The sequence below is a fragment of the Mesoplodon bidens genome (assembly GCF_964165515.1).
Source record: "Mesoplodon bidens genome assembly, chromosome: 13".
In the NCBI taxonomy this organism is placed as follows: Eukaryota; Metazoa; Chordata; class Mammalia; order Artiodactyla; family Ziphiidae; genus Mesoplodon; species Mesoplodon bidens.
The window spans coordinates 42,803,434-42,822,797 of NC_138169.1; the positions used below are offsets into that span (position 1 = coordinate 42,803,434).

The following is a 19,364-nucleotide window of genomic DNA, read 5'->3' on the forward strand; positions in this document are numbered from 1 at the left end:
GTTTGCTGGTCATAATAGATATATAGCAAATAAGGAAAAAGGTCTCTGAGGGTAAAGAATTTGCCCAATGCCAGACAAGTCATAGATGTCAGAGGGAATTTGAATTCAGGTCTGTTTAACTCTACTCTTTCCGCAACACTGTGCTTACCACTTGGTGTGTGTACAATATGCCTCCTTGCGTAGCAATGTTAAAAGGCGATTTATAGAATTTTAGAGCCTGATCTTTTTATTACACAGAGAAACACAAACTGAAACTTGCTAGAGCAAAACAGCAGCAAACCAGGACCACAGCCTAAGTATGCACTACACTAAAACTTGTTATGCTGTTGACCATGGATAAACTCCCACAAAAGAGAGGAGATGAATTGCCCTTAGGAGTTGTTATTTAGAGAGGAGGTGAGAAGGTACCTTGAAGAGCAGCTTTTGGAATTTCTGCTGAGGTGTAGCAGAAGCACATACTCATATTTGTGTTCACACAGATGCACAATAAGATAACCGATACTTGAGGAATGACATAGAAACACTGATTAAAATAACATTTTAAAAAGGTCTTGTTCTACTTCTTTTATATACTGAGGATTAGCAGAGGATTGCTCAAGGATGCTTAAATTACATAGGAGTCAGCTCTGATTTTCCCAAGGTAATGAATACTTTAAGTATTTGATTTCTCTTTACTTCGGAATTTCCTCTGTGAACAGAACTAGTTTTAAAAAATATGCATATGCACCACAGGTTTTTCTAGGGAGCAGGAGCTGGAAACAAAAAGGGGGGCATTGTGAGGAAATGAAAGAAACTGTAGCAAAGCCCTGAAGATTATTCTGTCGAATATTTTTTGTAATCTCTTCAGTCTTCTTTTTTATGAATCTGTGGGATTTAGACCAGACTGTGGCTCTTTCCGTTTTGGTATTCTGTGTCCCTTCTATCATGTATTTCAGAGTGATGAGTAAGGACTTGATTGCTTCTTTTATGTCATAGACTGTGCTTCATAAATTCTGCTTCTCAGTCTTACTGTACAGAAGTTTGTGAAAGTTGCTTGTGAAATGGTTCGGGTCCTTTTTCATCAACTCCTTCATGCTGAGACATGGTATAGGTTTTGCATTTCTCAAATTCCTTTATTCGTTCCTGGATAATCTTCGTGGTTCTTGTTTCCACCCTAGCTTTTTCAAGGGAATAGTACATGATCATCTGCTCCCACAGTTGTAACGGTGCTCCTGGACGTCATGAAATGAGAGGCAATTGTCTTCAGTGCTCACCATATGCGCCCTCCACTGTTTGGGTTTCTAAGGCTGTGAAGCCACTTTAACTCATTTTTTAGTTAGAAAGACTCAGAGGTTGTGGACCTTAAGGCATTAATAACAACTACCACCAATAACTTTAAAGTTCATAAATTTGCTCATATTGTCTCATTTGATCCCTTTAACAGTCCTGCAAAGTAAGTGTAAGTCTCTCAGTCCACAAACATGGGATGTCTTTCCATTTATATAGATGTTTAATTTCTTTCAGCAACAGTTTGTAGTTTCCAGAGTATTGCTTTTGCACTTCTTTTGTTAAATTTATTCCTAAAGTATATTATTTTTGATGCTATTGTAAATAGAATTTTTTTAAATTCCATTTATAGTTAGTCATTGGAAATGTATAGAAATACAGTTGATTTTTTTTTAATACAGTTGATCTTGTATCCTTCCTAGCTGAACTCATTTATTAATTTTAATGGCTTTTTTCGTGGATTTGTTTGGATTTTTATATAGAAGATCATAATAGTTTTACTTTCTATTCTGGATGCCTTTTATTTTATTTTCTTGCTTAATTGCCCTGGTTAGAACTCTCAGTATAATGTTAAATGAAAGTGGTAGTGATTATAGGCATCTTTGTCTCATTCCTCATCTCAAATGTTCCTGATCTTAGGGGAAAAGCATTTAGTCTTTCAGCACTAAGTATGGTGTTCGCTGCGGGTCTTAAACCAACCTTGCATGCTGAGATAAATATCACTTGGTCATGGGGTATAACACTTTTTAAATGTTGCTGGATTCAGTTGGTAGTACTTTGTTGAGAATTTTTGCGTTGGTATACATAAGACATTTTGGTCTCTGGTTTTCTTGTGATGTCTTTGTTTGGTTTTAATATCAGGGTAATACCGACCTTACAGAATGAATTGACACATTTCCTCTTCTGGTTTTTAGAAGAATCTGTGAAGGATTTATTTTTCCTTAAATGTTTGGTAGAATTCATCAGTGAAGCCATCTGGAACTGAGCTTATCTTGTGGATACTATTTTTGATTATTAATTCAATCTGTGTTTGTTAGAGATCTATTCAGGTTGCCCATTTTCTTAAGTTAGTTTTAGTAGTTTATGTGTTTCTAAGAATTTGTCCATTTCATATTATTTATCCAATTTATTGGTTTATGATAGGTCATAGTATTCTATTATAATCCTTCTTTCTGTAAGATTAGTGGTCATATCCCCTCTTTCATTCCTAATTTTAGCAAATTGAGCCTTCTCTCCTTTTCTCTTAGTTAATCTAGGTAAAGATTTGTCAATTTTGTTGGTCTGTTCAGAGACCAACTTTTGTTTTGATTTTTCTCAGTAGTTTTTCTATTCTCTATTGTATTGACCCCTGCTCTAATCTTTATTAATTGTCTTTCGTCTGCTTGCTATAGTTTTTATTTTGTTTTTTTCCCCAATGTCTTAAGATAGAAGGTTAAGTTATTAATTCAAATAATCCTTCTTTTATTTTTTTGAAATGCAAATATAATAATGTCTCTCCTACTTGAAATCCTTCAGGCCTTCCCACATCTCCTCAGATCTTTTTTTTTTAATATATATATAAATTTATTTATTTATTTATTTATTTATTTTTGGCTGTGTTGGGTCTTCATTGCTGCGCGTGGGCTTTCTCTAGTTGCGACGAGCAGGGGCTACTCTTTGTTGTGGTGCGCGGGCTTCTCATTGTGGTGGCTTCTTTTGTTGCAGAGCATGAGCTCTAGGCGTGCGGGCTGCAGTAGTTGTGGCTTGTGGGCTCTAGAGCGCAGGCTCAGTAGTTGTGGCGCACGGGCTTAGTTGCTCTGTGGCATGTAGCATCTTCCCGGACCAGGGCTTGAACCTGCGTTCCCTTCATTGGTAGGCAGATTCTTAACCACTGTGCCACCAGGGAAGCCCTAATCCTTCTTTTAAAATAGAGTGATTTACAACAACAGTTGACCTGTGTACAACACGGGTTTGAACTGCACAGGTCCACTTATACTCAGATTTTTTTCAATAAGTGTATACTGTGCTACGACGGGAGCTGCAATCAGTTGAATCTGTGGATGCGGAACTTCAGATATGGAGGGCCAACTGTAAAGATACATGCAGATTTTCAATGGAACAAGGGTGTGGGGCATCAGTATCTCCAACTCCCACGTTGTTCAGGGTCAGCTGTATAAATTTCCCTTAAACACTACTTTAGCTGCATCACATAAATTTGGGTATGTTGTGTCTTCATTTTCATTCATCTCAAAGTATAGTCCAGTTTCCCTTGTGATTTCTTAATTGACCAACTGGCTACTTAGGAGTAATTTATTTCTACATATTTGTGAGTTCCCCTAATTTCTTTTTGTTACTGATTTCTAATTTCATTCCATTGTAGTTGGAGACCACACATTGTATGATTTCAGTCCTTTTAAATTTATTTAAACTTGTTTTATATCCTAGCATGTAGTCTATCCTGAGACTGTTCCACGTACACTTAAGAAGAATGCTGTTGTTGGGTGGAGTATACTATTGATGTGTTTTAGGTATGGTTGGTTTATATTGCTGTTCATGATTTCCTAGTTGATCTTCTACCTAGACATCTATCTTTCATTGAAAGTAGAGTGTTGAGGTCCCCCAAGTGTTATTGTTGAATTCTCTATTTTTTTCCTTCGTTTATGTCAACATGTCTTCATATATTTTGGGCTTTGTTGTTTGGTGCATATATGTTTGTAATTGTTAGATCTTCCTGATCCATTGGCTGTTTTATCGATTATAAAGTACCACTCTTTATCTCCAGTAACACATTGTTTTACTCTATTGTCTGATATTAGTATGGCCATTCCAGTTTTCTTATGGTTGCTGTTGGATGATGTCTTTTCTGTCCTTTTACTTTGACCTTTTTAGTGTCTTTGAGTCTAAAGTGTGTCTTCTGTAGGCAGCATATAGTAGAATCCTATTTTATAATTGGGTCTGACACTTTTTGCCTTTTGATTGGTTATTTAATCCATTCACATTTAATGTTACTGATATAGTTGGGTTTAGGCCTGCCATTTACTTTTGTTTCTATATATTTTCTCTTTTTTGTTCTTCCTCTGTTCCCTCTTTCCTTTGCATTAAGTGAATATTTTCTAGTGCAACATTTTAATTCCTTTATAATATTTTTTAAGAATATATATATTTTTTAGTGATTGCTCTTACAATATGCATCTTATTAAAATTTACTTCACATTTATATTAACTTGTTTCAGTGAGATGTAGAAACACTTTTCCTATTTAGCTCATTTTCCTCTTTTTTATTTTTGTGCTATTATTGCTCTACATATTGCATCTAGATATGTTACAAACCCAACAATACCTTGTTATAATTATTACCTTATGTAATTATATGTCTTTTAAAGATGCTGACAGAAGAAAAGATCACAAGGATATATTTGTAGCATTTGTTTTATTCCTTCTTATTTACCATTCCTAGTTTTCTTCATTTGTTCCTATAGATTCCAGTTACCATCTGAAGTCATTTCCTTAGTGCAGTAAAACTTTGCTCCTGACCACTTTCTTTGTGTTATTGTTCACAAATACGTTACATTTCTAATATGTTATAGGTTCAAGAATACAATTATGTATATCATTCTATATAGTTGTTTTTTAAACCCATTAAGATAAAGCAGTAATATGCATATAAATTATATAATTAACTTTACCAGTGCCCTTTTCATGTGAGTTTGAGTTACTTTCTGGAGTCTCTTGTTTTCAGCCTGAAGAACTTCATTTAGTATTTCCTGTCTGGTTTGTCTGCTAGCACTCAGTCCTCTAAGGAGGATGTCTTTTTTTTTTTTTTTAAGTTTTTATTGGGGCATATTTGATTTACAATGTTGTGTTAGTTTCAGGTGTACAGCAAAGTGAATCTGTTTTACATATACATATATCCACTCTTTTTTTAGATTCTTTTCCCATATAGGCCATTACAGAGTATTGAGTAGAGTTCCCTGTGCTATACAGTAGGTTCTTATTAGTTATCTATTTTATATATAGTAGTGTGTATATGTCAATCCCAGTCTAGGATGTCTTTATTTTGTCTCCTTTTTTGACAGATATTTTCAGGGAATATCTGATTGTTGGTTGATAGTTGGTTTTTTTTGTTTTTTGTTTTTTCCCCAGCAAGTGGAATGTGTCATACCCCTGCTGTCTGGCCTCCATTGTTTCTAATGAGAAGTTAGCTGTTAATCCTATTAATGCAGTACTCTTGTACATTTTTCCCCTGGTGTTCTCAAGATTTTCTCTTTGTACATTTTTATCATGTTGTGTCTTGGTGTGGGTCTCTTTGCATTTATCTTACTTAGAGTTCGTTGAGCTACTTGGATGTTTAGATTATTTTTCATCAAATTTGGGAAATTGTCAGCCATTATTTCTTTGAATATTTTTTCTGTTCCTATCTCTCTCTCTCTCCCCCCCCTCCCCACCTCCTTATTTCTTTGAATATTTTTTCTGTTCCTATCTCTCTCTCTCTCTCTCTCTCCCCCCCTCCCTCCCCACCTCCCTCCTTCCCCTCCCTCCCCCGCTCTTTCTGGTACTCACATTATGCCTATGTTGGTGTGCCTATCATTGTCCTGCGTTTCTATGAAGCTCTGTTCATTTTTCTTGAAATGCTTTTTTCTCTCAGTTCTTTGGATTGCATAATCTCTATTGAACTATCTTCAAGTTCACTGACTTATCTTCTGTTCATTCAAGTCTGCTGTTAAGCCTCTCTAGTGAAGTTTTTATTTCAGTTATTGTACTTTTTTTTTTTTTTTTGCTGTATGCGGGCCTTTCACTGTTGTGGCCTCTCCCGTCGCGGAGCACAGGCTCCGGATGTGCAGGCTCAGCGGCCATGGCTTAGGGGCCTAGCTGCTCCGCGGCCTATGGGATCCTTCCGGACCAGGGCATGAACCCGTGTCCCCTGCATCGGCAGGCGGGCTCTCAACCACTGTGCCACCAGGGAAGCCCTCAGTTACTGTACTTTTTAACTACAGAATTCCTTTTTTTATAATATTTATTTCTCTAATGGTATTCTCTATTTGTTGAGATCATCATCATCATATCTTCCTTCTTTAAGCATGATTTCCTTTAGTTTCTTGACATATTTATTACAGTTACTTTGATATCTTTGTTAAATCTAACATCTAGTCCCTCATAGGTGGTTTCTGTTGCCTGCCTTTTTCTGTCACACTTTTCTTTTTCTTTGTATGTCTTGTAATTTGTTAAGCAAAACATATATATATATATATATATATATATATATATTTAAGAAGATGTTGGGGGTAGGAGTTTATTAATTAATTAATTTATTTTTTCTGTGTTGGGTCTTCATTTCTGTGTGAGGGCTTTCTCTAGTTGTGGCAAGTGGGGGCCACTCTTCATCGCGATGCGCGGGCCTCTCACTATCGTGGCCTCTGTTGTTGCGGAGCACAGGCTCCAGACCCGCAGGCTCAGTAGTTGTGGCTCACGGGCCTAGTTGCTCCGCGGCATGTGGGATCCTCCCAGACCAGGGCTCGAACCCGTGTCCCCTGCATTGGCAGGCAGATTCTCAACCACTGCACTACCAGGGAAGCCCCAAAACTAATATATTATAGCAAGTCTAGATGCTGGTCTTTACTTCCCTGAGTGGGTTATTGTTGTTTGTTTGTTTGTTTATTTTTTTTAATGGCTGTGTTATTTTAGTGAAGTCTATTTTCCTCACAGGGTACAGCTTTGGGCATAAGCACAGCCACCCTGGGATGACAGTGGTTTTAGCAGGGCTCTTTTTGACTGTTTCTTTCTCTGATCTCTCTGTTAAGCTTTCTGCTTCAGCTGGTGTCACGCCTAACTGTTAGGCTCCACTCACTGCCAGCCAGTTACCCTCTTGTTTTCAGCAGTGCCCTAGAGCCTAGTCTGATTCAATTAAATGTGGACTCCTTTACAAGGGGTAGTTTTTGAGGTCATTGCTTGAGGTTCTGACCCCCAGAAGGGCCCTTCTTAGTTGTTTCTTTATCATGTTCTCTCTTGTAAACTGGAGATATGCCTGTGACTTAGCTTATATCTGTCATGAAGATACCAGAAACCTTTTAATTGTTCTGTTGTACTTGAGAGTGACCTTAGCCTTGACCTTTCCCACACTCTGTTGGAAATAAAGTCAGTTTCTTTTGGGAGATGTTTGGAGCAAGTACCCAGGGCTGTGGCATGTTTCTTTCTGAGTGATATCCATGTTTTAGCAGTGGGGTACTGGGCATGGGTGGTAGCCTCTGGTCTTTCTGCTTACCTCTTCCAGTGTGGAACCTCCACCCTATGAAAGAACTGGGGTGAGGGTGATTGGGCCCCAAGTATTCTCTGAGCCATCCCTGGGGTAAAACCTTCCCTTTCTGAGTAGGGATGGGTGAAACAAGAAGCCTGGAAACTCTTGGATGCACTTATTTAAAATTTGTTCTCTTCTGTATGCAAGTTGGGGTGGCAGAGATGGGAAATGCTAGTGGCCTGCTTCTCCCAGGGAGATACCATAGCCCTCAACTGGGAGTTTGGGGAAGAGGGAGGCCTTGTGTTGTCCACAATGCCTGAACTGAGAAAGGAGAGGGAGTGGGTCATGGTTCAGATGCCACAGATTCTTGCTGTTCTGAGTTTTAGTAGATTCTCTTTAATAATTGTCTAGTCATTTTCTGTATGCCTTAGGGCATTCCCAAAGACTTTAAATGGTTGTTTTTAAAAATAATTTTCACGTTATGCTTGTTTTTCTGGGGAGTGGCTTTACTGAGCTTTTCATGCTGCCATTCCAGAAATGGAACTCCAGCTATGAATATTCTTGTTTGTACCTCCTACTTACATGGACAGCAGTCTCTTTACATTAGAAATACTGGGTTAGAGGGTATGCAAATTGGAACCAGTTTGGCACAACAGTGTAGAGTTGAACAAAGCAGTTGTACCAAATTACACTATCAGCCTAAAGATGTTGAGAGTTTTTGTTGCTGCACATCTCTCTAACACTTAATATTGTCACTGGACTTCTTAATTTTTTTCTGTCTAGGTAGATATAAAGTGATATCTCACTGTGGTCTTAATTTACCTTTCCCTGTCACTGGTATCTGTGTTTCTTTTTTGCATTTTGGGTATTTGTTCCTTGAATATACGTGAACTAAAATTTTCTCCAATTTTTTCTTTTTTAGTTTTATTTTTTAAATTTATTTATTTTTGGCTGTGTTGTGTGTTTGTTGCTGCGCAGGGGCTTTCTCTAGTCGTTGTGAGCAGGGGCTACTCTTTGTCGCGGTGCGTGGGCTTCTCATTGTGGTGGCTTCTCATTGCAGAGGACAGGCTCTAGGCACGTGGGCTCAGTAGTGTGGTGCACGGGCTTAGTTGCTCCACGGCATGAGGGATCTTCCTGGACTGGGGATCGAACCTGTGTCCCCTGCCTTGGCAGGTGGATTTTTAACCACTGCACCACCAGGGAAGTCCCTAAATTTTCTCCAATTTTGTGGTTTGTCTTTTTACCTGATGATATCTTTTGCTGAACAAAAGTTTTTAAAATATAGTTGTGGGCTTCCCTGGTGGCGCAGTGGTTGAGAGTCCGCCTGCCAATGCAGGGGACACGGGTTCGTTCCCCAGTCCGGGAAGATCCCACATGCCACGGAGCAGCTGGGCCCGTGAGCCATGGCTGCTGGGCCTGCGCCTCCAGAGCCTGTGCTCCACAAGGGGAGAGGCCACAGCAGTGAGAGGCCCGCGTACCGCAAAAACAAACAAAAAAATAAATAAAATAAAATAAAATATAGTTGTATGTATCAAACTTTACTTATTTAAGAAATTTTTCCCTATCCCCGTTCAGAATGACAGTTTTCTACATTGTCTAAAAGTTTAAAAGTTTTTACTTTTTATCCTTGTATCCTTAATGCCCTTGGTTTTTTGTGTATGGTGTGAAACTTTTCATCTTTTCCATTAGTTAATTGAACAAGCCCTATTTATTGAATAGTATCTCTTTTTCTCACTGATCTGCAGTGCTTTTAGAAAAATTTGATATGACGTATCTGTGGGCTATTTGGGGTCTATTTGGGGATTTTCTATTCTACTCCATTGGTCAGTTTGTGTAGTCTTGTGCTGTTACCATACCGTCTTACTATAGCATTATAAATAGTTTGATGTCATAAGGAAAAGTGTTTTGCCTTCTTCAGGAGTATCTTGTTCATATGTTTAGACTTTTAATATTTTAAATAGCTTTGAGTGACAACATTTTTTCCATATTATATATCTTAATTAGCAGACATGGAATTCAGTATGTACTAACTAATCACTTATTCAGAACATTTTATAGCACTGAAAGAAGTGGGAGAACAATATGTGATGATAATACTTCATTTATTAGCTCACATTTTGTTTTCTTTTAACTATAGGAACAGTGTTAATCAAAAGTAACAGTGGTCAGTTGATGTTGGTATCTCCTCAGCAAGCTGTAACAAGAACCGAGACCACAAGTAACATAACTTCAAGGCCAGCTGTACCAACGAATACTCAAACAGTCAAAATCTGTACAATGCAGGTAATGTACATTAAAGTTTTTTTCATCCTCCTCAGTTTTCCAGCAGTTATCTTCATATAGATGTGTATATATTTGCCAGTAAAAATAATAGAAGAGATGGTTCTGCTCAACTTTTTGAATTAAGCTACTTTCTTTGAATATGTTCATTTAATCTAGGTGTTTGGTTTTGTCGTTTGGCAAAACTAATAAGTTAATCTTTGTACTCAAAGATTTTCTTGTCCTCAAGGGGATGTTCAAAGGGCTATGTGCATCTCTAAACGGGAAGAAAATAGCCATTCTGCTTCAATTTTAATTTGTGGTAAAACATTAACACTACAATTTATAGTATTCTTTTTTATCCATATCATATAGGAATTACCTTTAAAAAATTAGAAATCTGCTGTAATATTTCGTTAACTTGGCGTTGTTAGAAGATGATTTATTTTACATACGTGATCATCTTTCTAGGTAACTAAAGCTTATCCTGTGTGTGCCAGAGTTAAATAAAAATATTTTTATGAGCATCTTTCTTTGGTTAAACAGAAAATGTGGAATGTAGTATAGTATTTTCTTAGTGAAGCAGGCTCACCCTAATAAAAAGTTTCATTGTATTCTGTGGTAATATCATTTTTTGCCAGTTTCCCCCAACCCACTCTCTCATAATTTGATATAGGTTCTCAGCCAGTCATTTTCTCTATTTCTATATCTGTCAATGATAGCTGCTCCTTCCCTTTCTTGTTTGCTATGGGTAGGTGAGCAGACTTTTGTTTATAATCATATATTAAATAAGAATCTAAGGGGGAGGGGCAAGATAGAGGTAGAAGATTAAGAGATACAAACTACTATATATAAAATAGATCAGCTACAAGGATATATTGTACAATACAGGGAATATAGACAATCTTTTAAAATAACTATAAATGGAGTATAACCTTTAAGAATTGTGAATTGACATGTTGTAAACCTGAAACTTATATAATACTGTACATCAACTATACTTCAATAAAGAAAAATGATAATTATGTGATATGATATAGATGTTAGCTAATGTTATGGTGGGAATCACACTGCAATATATAAATATATCAAATCACATTGTACACCTTAAATTTACGCAATGTTATACGTCAATTATATCACAAAAAATATAGTTTAAAGTTATTTTTAAAAAAAGACTAAAAGGATACCAGCAATAGAAATGACCAAAAAACATCTGTATGTTTTCTGTGTGAGCCAAAGAGTAAAATTCAATATTTTAATGCAGAAATACTGTGATATTTATCTGTTTAATCAGTTGTCTCTTTAGGAATAAGAAATGAGTGTCAACTGGCTAATTGACGAGTTAGGTTAATAGTAGAAAATATGCATAAAATTCATGAGGTTATAAAACCAGTTATAACAAAGAAGTTTGCTGTGGTAAAGTGTTTTGATGTTTGCCATAGTACCGATTAATTTTAAATTACTAATGCTGATGACTCTGTACTATCTCCCCCTCCTCCCCAAGAATTCTAGTTCACAGTTAATCAAGAAGGTGGCAGTGGCACCTGTTAAACAACTGGCACAAATAGGAACTACTGTGGTAACCACTGTTCCGAAGCCTTCCCCAGTGCAAGTAAGTTGTGACTTGTGGCCATGTGCGCACTGGTTATTTTCTCATCTTTCATTATTATTTATTGCTAGCTATTTCCTGAAGAGAGCAATTCAGTGATATGTGAGGACACTTATTAAACTGGGAACTGTTGGAAGTATGGGAAACACAAGATGAACATGGTGTATATTCTTGGAATATCAGATTTATTCAAATGTATTAAATTAATACAAATGCATCTAATGTTCATGTGTCACAGTGTCTAGAAGCAGGTGCTGGAACAGAATTTTGGTGTATGGGATATTTATTAGGGATTGATACCTGTGGAAGGGAAGGAGAGTAAGAGTTTGAACTAGATGCAGGTCCAATAAAGCCTCAGCCAACCTGATGGAGAGCTTTGGAGCAAGTGTGGCCCGTCAGAGTTGTCCCACTGTGTGCCAATGTGGTTGGATGAGCCATAATTTTCCCCCTGTCATCAGTCATGGGATGTGGACTCTCCAGGGAGAGTTGTGCTCATGGGCAGGTAATTCTCTGTAGCCGAAGCAGACTCTGAAGGAGCTGACAATTGTCTGTCTGAATAGCATTCCCAACAACTAGGATAACACAAATCTCTTTGTGATGGTGTATCACAGTCTACTTGAATTGCTGGGATGTACTTCCTCATATGCATTGGAAACCCGCTCTCCTTGGATTTCTATAGGTTCCTTCCCTGGAGAAGCAAAGGAGAGGAGGTTAGTAGGATGAACTACACTCCCCACTGCTGCAGCTGACTACCATCTAGTCCCCACTGCTGCAGCTGATACCATCTAGATTCCTCCCACACTCAACTACCAACTCTTCTGGGTCTTAACTGGTAGTGTGATCAGACTTTTATCCCTGACAGGTCCAAGGTCCAAATTGCCACAGTCCTTTGAGGCAAGAGTTGTGTCACTTGTCCATTTATCATCACAATTGGGCAAGGAAATACCAAGAGGCACTTAAGTGGATCACCTGGATTCACTACATAAACTCCTCTTGGCCTTCATTGTGTAAAAGCTACCCTACCTATTCCAGTTCTCAGGTCAGTTACCCCTGTCATGATAATGACTCTTCTCTTTCCTGTTGGTCACTGGACACAGGGACCCTGAAGTGTCCAAGAGGCAGCCATGGTGTCTAGTTTATAGGGACTCTTGCTAGGTTCTTTGGTGAAAGTGTGCCAACTGTTGGCAGGAATGGGAAGCACAGGATCCCCCAGTGGGTCTTTGGGAGTAATGATAAGTGGATCCGTTCATCCTTCTACTCTTTGATTTCTTGGTTCTTCATATATTTGTCCTGTTGGGGACATAGTACCATATAGAATTTTTTGATTCAGTGAGTATGCACTAAGTCTTAGAAGGTGGAGGATAGAATTCCATCTTCATAGAGTATTGTCTCTGAGTTTGCACTTCACCTGTGTTTTCTGCACACTGTTCTAATACTTTACTAGGCAGGCAGCTTCTGGATCATGCCATATATGATAATCAGTGGATCCCATGGTCATGGGACCACTGTTGTACTTCCTTTGCTGTATAGAAGATACATCTTCTTGAAGCATGTTATGTGAAATCCCATGCTGTGGATCAAACATGGTGTTTGGTGTTTCAGAATTACTTAACCATATTACTTCCTCTAACAGATATGGTGATCAGTGAACCTGATTTTAAACATAGTTTTTTTGTTTTGTTTTGTTTTTGTTGTTTTTTTTTTGCTAATAATGGCTACCATTTATTGAGCACTTAATGTGTTGGACACTTTTTAAGTGCTTTACATCCCTCATCTCATTTCATTTTATCCTGTGACTATTCTGTAAGGAAGTATTATCTCTATTTTATGTATGTGAAAATCGGTTTAGAGAAGTTAAGAAATTTGCATGATTTCTGCTAATATGTAGCAAAGGGGGCATTTGAACCATGGTCTCTGACTCTGGAAACTCTGTTCTTAATGACCTCTGTGCTGATCGTCTCAAACTCTAGGTTCCACCTCCCCCCCACCCCCCTCCCTTAGGTTATTCTGGGGAGATCACTGGGCCAAAGGGTATGAATTTAGGCCTACTGATAGCTGCTATGTGTTGTAAGAAATAATTATGTTTCTTAAAATGGGATTTTTTTTTTTGATCAGTCAGAGGTGGACACCAAATAACACCACAGGAAGTTGTATGAAAGTGAAAGAGACTTCCTGTACTGACAGGTCCTAGAAGAGGGTGGCATGGAACGACATGCAGGGGGCCATATGGGAGGAGCACCGGGGCAGGCTCAACCAAACAAGTGGGGATCTGAGAGAGAATGAAGACCTGGGGGCAAGTGCCTTTGTTGAGGGTTGGTATGGAGTACACAAGCAAAAGACGTGAGGGGATTTCATTGGTGTGTTTGAATGTCATTATGTCACAGTTGGGAGAGCAGAAAGAGAACTTGTGGCAGGGACCAGCCTTATCACACTGGTGCACCTGGTCACCTGGGCAAGGCGTTCACAGCCTGTTTGTAGGGATGTTGAGGCACCAGAAAAATATGAAGTTCGAAGAATTTACAATACAGTTATTTTATGAAAGGTGTTTCAACTTCCACAGTATTTTGAGTAAATCAATTTTTTTATTGTATCTATTTATTAAAGATTTAGTACATATAGTTGTACTAAAATGGTATATATGCGTTGTTTAATTCTTTTCCTTGGGTTATTTTTCCATATATATGTCTACAGTTGCTATTTCCATGCAGGGTGTGTATAACTTTTCTTAATTTAGATTGATGCATATTTTAAGCTGAGTTGCTCCTTAGTGGTAGGCTAAGGCAGTAGAAATTATCAGTGAAGTTAGTGAATAATTTCTGTGTCCACTTTGAGAGGTAAAGCATCTCAGTTTTAGGCATTTCTTGGAAATAAGGAGCTAGAACTTGGATGACTCTCCTTAAAAGGCAATTTAGTCTGTTAAATTTGTGTACAATTAATTTCACTGACTCTTGTACATTAATATAACTGATTTTCACAATTTACTTCACATATACCCCAGGTCTTTTCTCTCCTGTCCCCTAGACATGCCTACTCAGTGCCAGTGCAGTCTTGCAAAGCATGGAAATAGCCTTGCCTGGTCTAGAATATTGAGATTTATGATTGAGTTTAAAACAGTCCATCCATTACTGCAGTGTGATTATATACATAGAGTAAGACCAGGATTGTGTGTTTCTCCATGCCTCTTAAGAGTTGCAGGTATCTGGTAAGGTACAGGTAGTAGCTATATTAAAAAGAGTTATGAAGGACAAATTTTGTGCTGGAGACAGAATAAAATATTGACAAGGAAAGTAGGAGTGCCACAAATGCTTCTTCTACTCACAAAAAATAGGACTTTTTTCCTGAGCTCACATTTCATTGGGCCTTATTTTGCTTCATAAGGAAGAGGGACAGTACTCCCCTGAGGAACCCCTCCCATCAGTCCTGCGAGGTAATCATAGTCAACAGCTAAAGTTCGACATTACTTTCTTAAATATAGTAGTACAGAGAATTAATGGTAGAGTATAAAACATACTCACTGAAAAAAGAGTATGTGTTTACATAAACCTAAAATGTTTATTAGAAGATCTCCAAAAGGATTCAGAGGGAACTGTACAGTACTTGTCCTTGAAGAGCAGGACTAGGGATAGACTAAGAATGAGACTTCATTTTCATTGTTGTCTTTGAGATCTGTTAATATTTAATAAAACTACTAATTTAGGTATGATTTTTAATTTTGCCTTTTTTGCTTAACATTTCATAAGTTTTCATCTTCATCATTAATCAGTGTTTTAAATTTTTCCCATTTTTTTACCCCCAGAACATTCTTATCTAATATATGCTTCAGTCTTTCTAAAGTGGAAATTTTTGATGTATATTTTATTCACTTATATTGATGGTTGCAGAAAGAAATTTTCTTGAGGGTAATAACAACCTGACCTTTTTGTGTTGTATACCTGTAGAACACAAGTATTTAAATTAAAATGATGGTGCAGTGTTCAGTTTTCTGTGTGAATTGTAAATACTGTTCTCTCCCCCACCCTCAAACTTTACTCATGTTCTGTAACTTTTAGTGTTTGTCTTTAAAGTAAGATTGTTGCTTTATCTCAATCTGGTTGTCTAAATTATTACCCAATTTGCGATTTCTTATATTAAACTTTTTATCCTGCAGGTGGTGCTGTAATCACACCTTATTTAATAGAGGATAGAAGAAACAACCGAAATTCTTTTCAGTGTGAAAATAAGATAATCACATTTTGTAATATTTGTTATTACAAATTACAAAGCTATTACTGCTTTTCTAATAGTCTACATAAAAGCAGCTTATCTGAATATGAGACTATCAATAGATCTCTCAGATTTATACTTAATAAAAAGCAGAATATTATAAAATAAATTCTATATTTTCTTACAAAAACTTACTATTTCAAATTTTTTTGGAGAAGTATTTTTTTTACATCTTTATTGGAGTATAATTGCTTTACAGTGGTGTGTTAGTTTCTGCTTTATAACAAAGTGAATCAGTTATACATCTACATTTGTTCCCATATCTCTTCCCTTTTGCATCTCCCTCCCTCCCACCCTCCCTATCCCATCCCTCTAGGCAGTCACAAAGCACCGAGCTGATCTCCCTGTGCTATGCGGCTGCTTCCCACTAGCTATCTATTTTACATTTGGTAGTGTATATATGTCCATGCCTCTCTCTCGCTTTGTCACAGCTTACCCTTCCCCCTCCCCATATCTTCAAGTCCATTCTCAAGTAGGTCTGTGTCTTTATTCCTGTCTTATCCCTAGGTTCTTCATGACATTTTTTTTCTTAAATTCCGTGTATATGTGTTAGCATATGGTACTTGTCTTTCTCTTTCTGACTTACTTCACTCTATATGACAGACTCTACGTCTATCCACCTCATTACAAATAGCTCAATTTCATTTCTTTTTATGGCTGAGTAATATTCCATTGTATATATGTGCCACATCTTCTTTATCCATTCATCTGTCGATGGACACTTAGGTTGTTTCCATCTCTGGGCTATTGTAAATAGAGCTGCAATGAACATTTTGGTACATGACTCTTTTTGAATTATGGTTTTCTCAGGGTATATGCCCAGTAGTGGGATTGCTGGGTCATATGGTAGTTCTATTTGTAGTTTTTTAAGGAACCTCCATACTGTTTTCCATAGTAGTTATATCAATTTACATTGCCACCAACAGTGCAAGAGTGTTCCCTTTTCTCCACACCCTCTCCAGCATTTATTGTTTCTAGATTTTTTGATGATGGCCATTCTGACCGGTGTGAGATGATATCTCATTGTAGTTTTGATTTGCATTTCTCTAATGATTAATGATGTTGAGCATTCATGTGTTTGTTGGCAGTCTGTATATCTTCTGTGGAGAAATGTCTATTTAGGTCTTCTGCCCATTTTTGGATTGGGTTGTTTGTTTTTTTGTTACTGAGCTGCGTGAGCTGCTTATAAATTTTGGAGATTAATCCTTTGTCAGTTGCTTCATTTGCAAATATTTTCTCCCATTCTGAGGGTTGTCTTTTCGTCTTGTTTATGGTTTATGGTTTATGGTTTCCTTTGCAAAAGCTTGGAGTTTCATTAGGTCCCATTTGTTTATATTTGTTTTTATTTCCATTTCTCTAGGAGGTGGGTCAAAAAGGATCTTGCTGTGATTTATGTCATAGAGTGTTCTGCCTATGTTTTTCTCTAAGAGTTTGATAGTTTCTGGCCTTATATTTAGGTCTTTAATCCATTTTGAGCTTATTTTTGTGTATGGTGTTAGGGAGTGATCTAATCTCATACTTTTACATGTACCTGTCCAGTTTTCCCAGCATCTCTTATTGAAGAGGCTGTCCTTTCTCCACTGTACATTCCTGCCTCCTTTATCAAAGATAAGGTGACCATATATGTGTGGGTTTATCTCTGGGCTTTCTATCCTGTTCCATTGATCTATCTTCCTGTTTCTGTGCCAGTACCATACTGTCTTGATTACTGTAGCTTTGTAGTAGAGTCTAAAGTCAGGGAGCCTGATTCCTCCAGCTCCGTTTTTCTTTCTCAAGATTGCTTTGGCTATTTGGGGTCTTTTGTGTTTCCATACAAATTGTGAAATTTTTTGTTCTAGTTCTGTGAAAAATGCCAGTGGTAGTTTGATAGGGATTGCATTGAATCTGTAGATTGCTTTGGGTAGTAGAGTCATTTTCACAATGTTGATTCTTCCAATCCAAGAACATGGTATATCTCTCCATCTATTTGTATCATCTTTAATTTCTTTCATCAGTGTCTTATAATTTTCTGCATACAGGTCTTTTGTCTCCTTAGGTAGGTTTATTCCTAGATATTTTCTTTTTGTTGCAGTGGTAAATGGGAGTGTTTTCTTGATTTCACTTTCAGACTTTTCATCATTAGTGTATAGGAATGCCAGAGATTTCTGTGCATTAATTTTGTATCCTGCTACTTTACCAAATTCATTGATTAGCTCTGGTAGTTTTCTGGTAGCATCTTTAGGATTCTCTATGTATAGTATCATGTCATCTGCAAACAGTGACAGCTTTACTTCTTTTCCGATTTGGATTCTTTTTATTTCCTTTTCTTCTGATTGCTGTGGCTAAAACTTGCAAAACTATGTTGAATAAGAGTGGTGAGAGTGGGCAACCTTGTCTTGTTCCTGATCTTAGTGGAAATGCTTTCAGTTTTTCACCATTGAGGACGATGTTGGCTGTGGGTTTATCATATATGGCCTTTATTATGTTGAGGAAAGTTCCCTTGATGCCTACTTTCTGCAGGGTTTTTATCATAAATAGGTGTTGAATTTTGTCAAAAGCTTTCTCTGCATCTATTGAGATGATCATATGGTTTTTCTCCTTCAATTTGTTAATATGGTGTATCATGTTGATTGATTTGCGTATATTGAAGAACCCTTGCATTCCTAGAATAAACCCCACTTGATCATGGTGTATAATCCTTTTAATGTGTTGTTGGATTCTGTTTGCTAGTATTTTGTTGAGGATTTTTGCATCTATGTTCATCAGTGATATTGGCCTGTAGTTTTCTTTCTTTGTGACGTCCTTGTCTGGTTTTGGTATCAAGGTGATGGTGGCCTCGTAGAATGAGTTTGGGAGTGTTCCTCCCTCTGCTATATTTTGGAAGAGTTTGAGAAGGATAGGTGTTAGCTCTTCTCTAAATGCTTGATAGAATTTGCCTGTGAAGCCATCTGGTCCTGGGCTTTTGTTTGTTGGAAGATTTTTAATCACAGTTTCAATTTCAGTGCTTGTGATTGGTCTGTTCATGTTTTCTATTTCTTCCTGATTCAGTCTTGGCAGGTTGTGCATTTCTAAGAATTTGTCCATTTCTTCCAGGTTGTCCATTTTATGGCATAGAGTTGCTTGTAGTAATCTCTCATGATCTTTTGTATTTCTGCAGTGTCAGTTGTTACTTCACCGTTTTCATTTCTAATTCTATTGATTTGAGTCTTCTCCCTTTTTTTCTTGATGAGTCTGGCTAATGGTTTATCAATTTTGTTTATCTTCTCAAAGAACCAGCTTTTAGTTTTATTGATCCTTGCTATCGTTTCCTTCATTTCTTTTTCATTTATTTCTGCTCTGATTTTTATGATTTCTTTCCTTCTGCTAACTTTGGGGGTTTTTTGTTCTTCTTTCTCTAATTGCTTTAGGTGCAAGGTTAGGTTGTTTATTTGAGATGTTTCCTGTTTCTTAAGGTAGGATTGTATTGCTATAAACTTCCCTCTTAGAACTGCTTTTGCTGCATCCCATAGGTTTTGGGTTGTCGTGTCTCCATTGTCATTTGTTTCTAGGTATTTTTTTATTTCCTCTTCAATTTCTTTAGTGATCACTTCGTTATTAAGTAGTGTACTGTTTAGCTTCCACGTGTTTTTTATTTTTTACAGATCTTTTCCTGTAATTGATATCTAGTCTCATAGCGTTGTGGTCGGAAAAGATACGTGATACAATTTCAATTTTCTTAAATTTACCAAGGCTTGATTTGTGACCCAAGATATGATCTATCCTGGAGAATATTCC

General features: G+C 37.2%; 1 protein-coding gene across 1 annotated transcript in view; it reads left to right on the forward strand.

The window, feature by feature from the left end:
- TAF4B (TATA-box binding protein associated factor 4b) overlaps positions 1 to 19,364 on the forward strand; it is a 117,511-nt gene that overhangs the window by 2,204 nt on the left and 95,943 nt on the right. Inside the window, exons 2-3 of the mRNA XM_081253251.1 lie at positions 9,615 to 9,760; positions 11,244 to 11,351. Of these exons, the coding sequence (XP_081109377.1) occupies positions 9,615 to 9,760; positions 11,244 to 11,351 (254 nt within the window). The remainder of the gene's footprint in view (positions 1 to 9,614; positions 9,761 to 11,243; positions 11,352 to 19,364) is intronic.